We start from the raw sequence: 10,016 nt of genomic DNA on the forward strand, positions 1-10,016 counted from the left end.
TATATAATTATTCTATTTTATTTATTTTTTGTTATGTTATTTACTTTGTATCATTTATTTATCTATTCTTTAACGTAGTTCAGTATTTTAACATATTTTCCTTAATATGTGGAAGTAAGCAACTGTGGGTGTCTGGTTTTAAAAGGAGAAAACAATAATAAAAAGAGGAGTGTTGATGAAATGCTGTTTAAAATAGTTTCAATCATAGCAAGGCTGTATTTCTATGCCTGTAATCAATAGCAAAAAACTGACGGTCATGTTGTATGCAATATTCTAAAAACGCAAAAGCATCTAAAAGTATTTGATGTGTTGTTTGAAAAGCATATAGGTGTCTTCACCGTCAAATGTTCACATTTTGTATGTTGTTGCTGTTTCTCTCAAATCAGATCCATTCGGAGGAGACCCATTTAAAGGGTCGGACCCCTTTGCTGCAGATGCTTTCTTCCAGGCCTCCAGCGCCCCTTTTTCCACAGACGACCCTTTTGCTTCCTCAGCCGACCCGTTTGGTACCACTACTGGCGCGCCAGAACCAGACCTGTTTGCAAACAAGCCAAATGACGCAGCAGCTACACCAGCAGCAGGTCCAGATCCCTTCACCTCCAAACCTACAAATCCAGCTTCAGCAGCCAAGGATCCATTCAGCTCCACGGTTAACAATATGGCCGATACAGACCTGTTTGGAGGCAAAGTGAACGCCATAGGGGAGGCTGATCCTTTTGGTTCTCAGGACGGAGGGACAGATCCCTTCAGCTGCTCTTCATCCAGCTCTGATCTGGCCGTGGTGAGTAGGCCTGCTGCGCAACCTGGTCACAACTCACTTGCTCCCCAATTTATTGTGAATTTATAATACTTCATCCCCCAAATAATTATTTGTATATCATTTACGCACCATGTTAACTTGGATTTGTGAAAAATATTTTGTCTTGCTTGCATTCCTCCAAGGAGAATGGAGAATCCTAAAACTTGATGAATTGTAGTAAAACTGGGCCACATTAAACAAAAGCAAAACTATATCAAAACCATTTACAAAACTCCTACATAACTCCTGCAGTGTATCCAAGTCTCGTTTATCTGCACGCCCTTACCCAAGCCAGTTACTTGTATGCAGAACTGTTTTAAATAGTAAACTTTTATTGGAAATGTATGTTTGGGAAGTACAGAGCATATGACTGGATTAATAATTTTTAATGTAAATATAACTTTAAATGGCAAAAATAAATAAAATAAATGGCAGGTCTCTCTTGCAGAAGAATAATCAAAAGGAACTGTAAAAAAAGGCTAACAAATCAGTTACATTTAGTGTTATCAAGCCAGCACAGAACAAGCCAGCACCGAACTGGAAAACAACATTTTATTAGGCAAATACTGTGATTGCTGCAGTGTCAACTAAATGTAAATATAGTGAGAATAAGATGGGATCATCACAGCAGGGTCTTTTTGTACTCTATGCTAATTGCTGTATGTTTTGTATTCTACATTTTGTTTTTAGAAGGATACTGCAGCAACCAATGACCCGTTTGCTCCAGGTGGTACGACAGTGAACGCCAGCTCAGATCCAGGTATACCTTGTGGTATAACGCCACCCTCTGGAGACAGACGCCACTGCAGCTGTTAAAGTTAAAATATATAAAACACAATATTTTGGTGTTCGGATGTGTGTTCTCAGGTTTAGATGCTCAGTGACTTTTATCTGCTTGTATGTTTCAGATCCGTTTGCTGCTGTGTTTGGTAATGAATCATATTCAGGGGGCTTTGCAGATTTCTGTGCTTTGTCAAAGGTAATCAAAAGGTTCAGATCATGTTCTGTGAATGCCCTACATGGTGCTAAAATCACACTCAGTATGGAGTCAAACACACTGAATATCAAGTCATAAATAATGATGTTGGTGGAAGTAAAAATTGTTATGACACAGTGAGCTCACTTCTCCTGACAAACATCCTCTTGAGTGAGTTATGGTTTTTCTGAGGAAATAGGTGGAGCACTTGCTTATGATTCTGCACTGTGGAGGAATTGGATACTTAACGCATCATTTAGTGCACACAGCAAGCAATATTTGATGTGCAGTATCATAAATGATTGGAAACTCGATGTGTATGTTAAAAAAATTGCTCCTATCCATAGATTAGTGATGAAGTTGGGTTGTTTTGTGTTATAAAGTAAATTTTGATTGCACAATGTGATGGCTGTAGAAAAATGACGCCATCTGTGTTTAGCTTGGTTCCCTATAAGCCTCGCATTCACTGTGTAATTTTGTCTGCTACCGGGTATAATCTCCCGAGGAGACTTAAACACATCACAGTTAAACAAGTGTTCTTGCTTTTGATCATATGAGCACTGGGAAATGTTAAGAGTGATGAAAACCTCCAAAGTTTTTATCTCCAGTAAAGGAAATGGCGGACTGTGGAATAAGCAAAATAACTGCAAAACCACAGTGTGTCCTCTGGTGTTGTTGAGGACAACTGAAGATAACTGAAAGCGATCCAGTTGTCTTGCTGCCAGCTACTCCCCCTGTCATTTTTTTTACTTTTGCATACTATAATACTGTAAGTATTTAGTTTGATGTGAACCTTCTGTTTCAGGTTCATGGCATCAACAATAAGAACCTGTTTCAGGAAGACAGCCAGTCTCCCGATGTGCCCCCAGCACTGCCCCCAAAGACGGGTACGCCAACTAGACCACCTCCTCCGCCTCCAGGTCAGTACTTACAATGGAAAGGTAACTGCTGTCAGCATTTAGTGCTGTCATCAGTCATTTTTGAATGTGATAAAGGAATACATTACCCACAAAATGGCCATATGTATATTACGACTCACCCTGTGTTATATTACTGGATAATAATATAAAACTGGATTCTTCGTTCACTTTGGAGTCATGCGAGATAAACAAACACTGAGGAAAGTCTTGTTGGACTGGATTCAAAGGGGGCTGTAAAGGAGTAACAGCAAAACTATATCAAAACATCCATTTACACACTCTCACACAACTCGTGCAGTATAATCCAAATCTCATATATCTAGTCGTACGCTCAGTACTTCCCAAACAGGATGCATTTTCGCTAAAACCGCACAATTTAGAACACTTCTGCATAAACAGTCTCATACACGGGCCAGTAGTGTGCCTGTGCTTTTAGCAAAAATGCATTTGTGTAAGAAATACTGAACATATGGCTGGATAAATGAGACTGTGATAACACTGCACCAGCAGTGTGAGAGTTTGAAATGAATGTTTTGATATAGTTTTGCTGCTGTTAAATGCAGCCCCCCTTTCATCAGGTCTTTAGATTCTCAGTTCACCATGTAGGCATGTGAGAAAAACACAAATTGAGGGCAACACGAGGTGAGTAACTGATACACAAATGATCATTTGGGAGGTGAAGCAGTCCTTAATACAGGGTTGTCCAAACTTTTTTGAATGGGGGGCCATATTAGATATATGAAAATACCTGGGAGCCACCTGCTTCTGGCATCATATGGGTTCGGCTTCTGATAACGGCGACTCTTGCTCTTGACTTGGCGCTACTTTGTTATGGCCATGTCTGCTACCTGGCAGTAAATATTTGTTGTTGTTTGTTAATTTTTTGTTTGCTTGCTACAGTCCGTCTATGAAAACACAGTAGCTCTTCCTGCATAGCTCTGTCTTGGTGCATGTCTTCAAACTGTGTGATTGTCCTGCAATCATGAGGTGAATTAACAAAAAATACAAAGTAATCTTGCTTGATAAACTAATTTTCCGCTAATTATGAATTCTGTTTTGAAAAACAAGCTGAGGGATGTTTGAAATCGGTCACAAATGGCCCCAGGGTCGAACTTAAGACATGACTGCTTTAATAGAATATGTTATTCACATTTAATAAACACTGTGATAGTATTATACTCAATATGCTACTTCATGTTGGTTTGTCTCTCTACAGTGTGTTTTTTTTAAATCTGTGTCTGTTTTAACCTTCTTGTCTTCCTGTTTGTGTCTTTTCAGGTAAGAGATCGTCCATCTCCAGAACAGAGTCCTCTGACTCCTTTCAGCGACGAGCGCCCTTCCTCCAACAGTCCTCAGGAGACTTCTCGTCCTCCTCTTCCCTGCCTGCCAAGGATCCCTTAGCCGACCCCTTCGCCCCCTCCTCCCCTCCTCGTCACAACGTACGGGAAGCTGACCGATTTGCCAGCTTTGACAAAGTGAGCACCTCCCTCTCGCCCTCTCCCTCACCTTCATCTGACTCTCAGTAGTCACTGGCTGCACTCTCTTTTTTCCTGCTACTAAATCACATTAAGTTGTTAAATTGAAGTCACAAACACCAAGCCAACAAGGCCAGCTTTAAAAATCGCTCCATCTACTGCCACTAAATACTCCCAAAGAACTGAACTAACCAGCTCATGTAAAAATGTCACAAAGAAGCACAGGTTCCTCATGCTACATTTGTTTTTTAATAACTCGGTTTTCTTGAGCTAAGCTAACATAAGCTATTAAATCTTCTATTTTTTTTTATTTCTGTGTATTTTAGCTCTTAATTATGAATGCAATTATTTTATTTTGCCATGTAAAGATTCTTTATACTTATATAATTATTTTTTGTTACTGATTTATATTGGGATTGCACTCAATTTAAACCTCCCGATTGGAGATGCACTGTCTTACTTTATGAAGAAATGTACAGAAATATCATTATAGCAAATATATACATTGATATTCTAACTCTGCTGCATATTTGTTGTAACAGACATTAGTTTTGTTACATATTAAATTAATATAAGCATCTGGCGTAATGAGACCAAATTCCTCCTAATGCTTGGCAGTGAATGGAGAGATTAAAGGCTGCTTGTATTTGGCTTTTGTTAGCCATCCCAACACAGTACTCTGACATCACAGCCTGCACATGTGCATAGTTAGATATAGAGTTATGTATTGCAAACTGTTGATTTTATGCACATTATACACAGAAATTGCATTTCAGGTAAAATTTCAAATTGTGTCAGCGCAAAGTGCTTATTCTGGGTCTGACCAGCAACTGGCCTTAAATTCAAACTGTCTGCACATAGTAGTACCTGCTCCATCATGGGTGAATACCACATTTCAGAATGTTTCAACCTATAAACTTTAAGTATCATTGTTTTACAAACTCAGTGAGTATATTTACATGCACAAAATAGTCAGATTTTTGCCCTTATTCCGATAAAGACAATATTCGTACTATGCTCTTTACATGGTAAATGAAAATGAATATTCCATTTACACATGCAGCCTTGCATACTCCTGTTAATGTGCCCTAATATGTCATTTGTCGAGTCAAAGTATGGAAAAGCCGAACAGCTGGAGCCCCCTGACATTTTACTTCTTAACATCAAAATATGATTTTTTCTCAATTTCCTAGCAGTGTTGGACTTGCCTGACTATGCAAGCTCAGCCTTCCTCTTTCCTTCCTGCACCTTCTTAAAAAGGTCGGCACTGCGATATTTGTGCTCATCCAAAAACCTGTTGATATCCATGTCTTTCAAAATGTTGAAAAGCAGCTGTCCATCTTCCAACTAGAAATGAGGGCTTTTCTGCATGTATCTCTACAGCCTTGAACACTGTCTAGGAGTCAGTTTGTACACAACGTAACCATGACAACGCACAAAGCCAACCGTGAACAGTCAAGAGGTTGTGCATTGCAAAATGCGGTTAAAAACCCACATATCCCACAGATGTTAATCAGAAAATGCAAAATTCAGAAAACAATAATCAATTCTGAATATTTAAATGGAATATGCTGTTTACATGACCCAAATCAAATTTAGAATATTGTCATATTAGGAATAATAGGGGAATATTGTTGCGCATGTAACTGTAGTCATTGCTCACATACACTCCACAGGAAACGTGTAGAAGTGAAGCTACACTACAGAAATATGGCATTTAATAATTTCTGCTCACATTTGAGAGCCAGGTGTAAACAATTATATTGTTTAACCAAGTTGAATACAGAGTCCCTAAGGGGACATGGGGAAGAAAAAAATTAAAGTAAAAAAAAAATTTTTAGTGAAATATTTTGTGTCTTTATGTCCACCTCCTGCAGCAGTACAAAATGCAAAAAGCTCGGCAGAATGTAGTCGATCAGCGGGTATGGTGATTAATAAATACCGTCTTCTTTCTAATCTTATGCTTAATAAGGACAACTCTGCAAACAGAAACTTCAGAAAATTTTTGAATGGTTCAGAGCATAAACTATATATAAAGATGAATGACGCATAAGACGTCAGAGTCTTTGCGGTAGCGATCAATATATAGATATATAATAGCGGTATCAAGTTTCCCGCCCATATACCCTTCTGACCAGTCGCAAGCAGTGCCATTGAAGGCAAGAATACTGATTTTCCCACACAGCTGTCAATCTTGTCATCAGATCCCCTTTTTTAGCATCAAATGACTCATTAAACCAAACTTATATAGAAAACTGAACATTTTAACAAACATTAGCGTGATATGAACTATCTTTAATGACAGAAAACATTTTTAGGAAAAATGTATTTGGCGTGTACTTTGACGTTTTAGTTTGGCCCATCTCCCATCTAGCTACATGGCGGGGTCAGGCTTTATGACCTATACAGAGGCCAGACACCAGGGGGCGATGGAGATGGTTTGGCTTCACTTTTGGGGAATTGTCATGTCGTCCATCTTCATATACAGTGTATGGTTCAGAGCATCATAACATAAACACATCGCTACAAATCTTCACCCAAAGACATATTGAGTATAAAAGCAATAATTCGAGGTATTGCAAAAGTTTTTGCAAGGGACCAAAATAGTTTCTCGGGATAGTGCAGAAGTATTTATTTTTTATTCACCCATTTATTTTTTTCTGTCCTCTATGCCTCCTTAGAAGCTCCGCTTTTCCCTCTCACTCATGAAAATATGTGCACTTAGTCATATATCTAACAACAAAAAAAACCCAAAGTAGCCAAAAAAGGAAAATTAGTCAATGTATGTCTAAACATGATTTGAACCCTTGTTAATATATTTGAAATAAATTGGTAACAGCATTAAAATCCTCTCTGCTCTTTCTTAAAGCTGTACAAAAATAAACGGTCACGCTGTGAATTTGGGATGGATGACTATTATTAAAAGACAGCATTGATTCTCGTGCCTCTCCCATTACAAGACAGCTCCCGCATGTTGAACCTTGACCTGCACGAACTAACTAACTGTGTGTTTGGCTCTCATTCACTCTTACCACTGCCTCTGCCATCCCTCAAATCTGTAGGTTTTTTTTTTCCTTTACACATGCCGCTATTTATTTATCCATGCATCCACCTGTTCATTCATCCACCCCTTCATTTATTAGTTTGTTCAGCCCTTGTCTGGTCAGTAGTGTGTTGTGGAGAAACAGATCGCCTGTATTCTCTCTCTCTCTATCTCTCTCTCTCCCTCTGTCTGTGTCTTTACTGTCAAAAAAGTTGAATAAAGAATTGAATCAAGGGCACCATCTCTGGCTTCTATGTGCATCCATGACACCTCTATCTGCAAATGCCTGAGCTTTAAAGGACTGTACCAATGTTTTTGCATCTTCAGTTCATTTACCACAAGTTGTGAGTACTTTTATGTTTTGGCTGCCACTTTCCAAAGCATTCTTTAAATTTTCGTTTATGTCGTACCTTCCAAGAAGTATTTTCTGCATTGCTGTGCCATCGTAACACGGACTGATTCCTCAAATTTGCACCTTAGTAACTTTAAAGGGAAACGTTTGTATTTTACAACCTGTTTCTTATTTTTCCATGTTTTTGAGTCAAAGTGACTGATGGACATAACAATTTTTCAAACTGGTCCAGTATTGAGCGTGATCACTGCAGCTGCTGCAATATAATCCCTACGGGCAATTGCGCACTGTCAATTTACATCCATTGAAAATGTTTTTTTTGCCACTGACAGGCTCAGATTATTATCATAAATTAATCTGAGAACTTTACAGAAAAGACCCTACAAAGATGCTGAAAAGTTCTTCCTTACTTTACCTCTTTAGCTTTTTGTTACTGTCTTGTTTAGGGGAGTCTCATTGTCAGAAACAGCTAAATACTTGGCCACAACTCTGAAAATCTTTCAAATACCAATAGGCAACGCTTTCTTCAAGACAACAAACTCTAGCACTCCTCTCACCAACACTCATTAGCGTTCCAGCGTTGTCACCTTTCACAAGATTTCAGAACTAGATTTCTTGTGAGTAAGATTTGTTCACAGTAACACACAGCTTAGCGAAAGGTTAAGGAAAAACATTCAGTTTCTCTGCTGTGCCCTTTCCTTAATATTGTCAGACACTTTAAAAAGCCCCTTTTAGACTGCAGGTTCAAGGCGGAAATATGTTGTAATGCAGTCTAGCTGTTCTGTATAAAAGGTATGATTTTGGAATGGGGGGACAGAGTTGTCTCACCTTTAAGCAAGCGAAGAGAGGTAGTAACAGCTCTGCATTTAGATCTGCGTAAAAAGGACATCTGGCATGACATTTGTGAAGTTTTGACGACGAGTTATGTTTTTGACCCACCGGTGGGAGATTTCAAAAGCAGCTAGCAGCAGTTAGAAGCTAACTTAAAGAAGAACAGTAGCCGAAATTGTCCACAACTTGAAAAAAAAACAAAAACAGTGAGGCCTGGGGGCTCCTTACCCACATTGCCATGTTATTTTATTATTGTTTAGAAAGTGCTGCTGACACGTTACATGTCACATGAGAAGAAGGCGCTGTTGTGTGAAACTTCCTGTCACGCCTCTTGTTTCCACAATGCTGGCATGCTGTCTCACATACTCGAGCAGCATGTTGCCACCGTTGTTTGGCTCTGTGTAAAAATACAAAGCAGTATAAAGAAGGGACTTTGGAGGAGGACTGTCTCTTTAAAGTCAGAGATTAGAATCATCAGTTGGAGACTCCCAGTCGATTTAGATTGCTGCAAGTCAAGCAGTTGTTTGGAGTTTTTTTGCTGGTCAGTGTGCTGTGCAGTTTGCCTCTGGGGACATTTTACTGCAGAGTGAGCGCTCGTGACTTTCATGCTAGTCTTTGATTAAAGCAGCTGTGGCATGGAGGAGATATTGGAAAACAGAGCAAGAGAGAGATTGCTCTTCTGCTTAGAGGTGGTTAGATTATAGCGCACATCAAGTTAATTCGCTGCAGTTTCCTGCTTTTGTTTGATATCGAGTGTCTACAAAAAGTGTTGTTTCACATTTGCGATTTGTCGTTAACGCTGTTAGCTTGTTTGCTATGTGATATGTCTATATGATATGATATGCTATATGATATGAATGTCGCTGTCCTGCTGAACGGCCATCTCTATGTAAAAAGGGTTCATGACAATCTGAGCATGTCAGTGACAAAGACCAGGTGCTTATAATGGACGTAAATTGAAAAGAGCACAATTGCCCCTAGATCGCTCAGCTGGCGTCATCTCTTTCAATACTTGATCAGGTTCAAAAACAGCTGTCTCCTTTAGTCACCCAGACACAAACATGGAAAAAAATACAGAAGTTTCCCTTTATTGGTGTTTAATCTCAACCATGTTGTATTGCTATGCAAGTTCATATTTATATATTTTGATACTGTACCAGCCACATTGAAAGCAGGTAAAATGCTTCCAATGATCTAACACTGCTTTGGAAAAAAGGTTAAAAATGTAAAGAATTTGTACTAAATGGGCTAAAATATGCAAAACACCAGTATGGTCCTTTCAAGTACTTCAAATTACCAGTACCTGGAAATAAAGACAAGAAGATATGTGAGGGGTTTCTTGTTTTTAGCAATTAGACACAGCATTCCTCTTGCTAAGTACCTGTTGATGTCTGATTTCATTCATATTGAAAAGCAGCAGTGGGAAGTACCACCTACAAGTAATAAATGCATGTTCTCTACTAAATTCATTAGATGTTTCTTAAATGTTCTCATCGTGCATGTTCTGCGTCGCTCTCCTCCGAAATCATCAGCTCATAAAATACCTGCCGCTAGTGTACGTCGTCATCTCTGCCTACTTTCATGTGCAGGGGGGGGGGGGGGGGGACACACTGGATGACC

General features: G+C 39.1%; 1 protein-coding gene across 1 annotated transcript in view; it reads left to right on the forward strand.

Annotated features, from left to right (window-relative positions):
* eps15 (epidermal growth factor receptor pathway substrate 15) overlaps nt 1-7,017 on the forward strand; it is a 28,822-nt gene extending 21,805 nt beyond the window's left edge. Inside the window, 5 exon segments of the mRNA XM_042480947.1 lie at nt 387-781; nt 1,490-1,559; nt 1,708-1,778; nt 2,581-2,695; nt 3,974-7,017. Coding sequence (XP_042336881.1) covers nt 387-781; nt 1,490-1,559; nt 1,708-1,778; nt 2,581-2,695; nt 3,974-4,221 — 899 coding nt within the window. The 3' untranslated portion in view covers nt 4,222-7,017.
* The last annotated feature ends 2,999 nt before the right edge of the window (nt 7,018-10,016 follow it).

This window comes from Plectropomus leopardus, chromosome 3 (genome assembly GCF_008729295.1).
Source record: "Plectropomus leopardus isolate mb chromosome 3, YSFRI_Pleo_2.0, whole genome shotgun sequence".
Lineage (NCBI taxonomy): Eukaryota > Metazoa > Chordata > Actinopteri > Perciformes > Serranidae > Plectropomus > Plectropomus leopardus.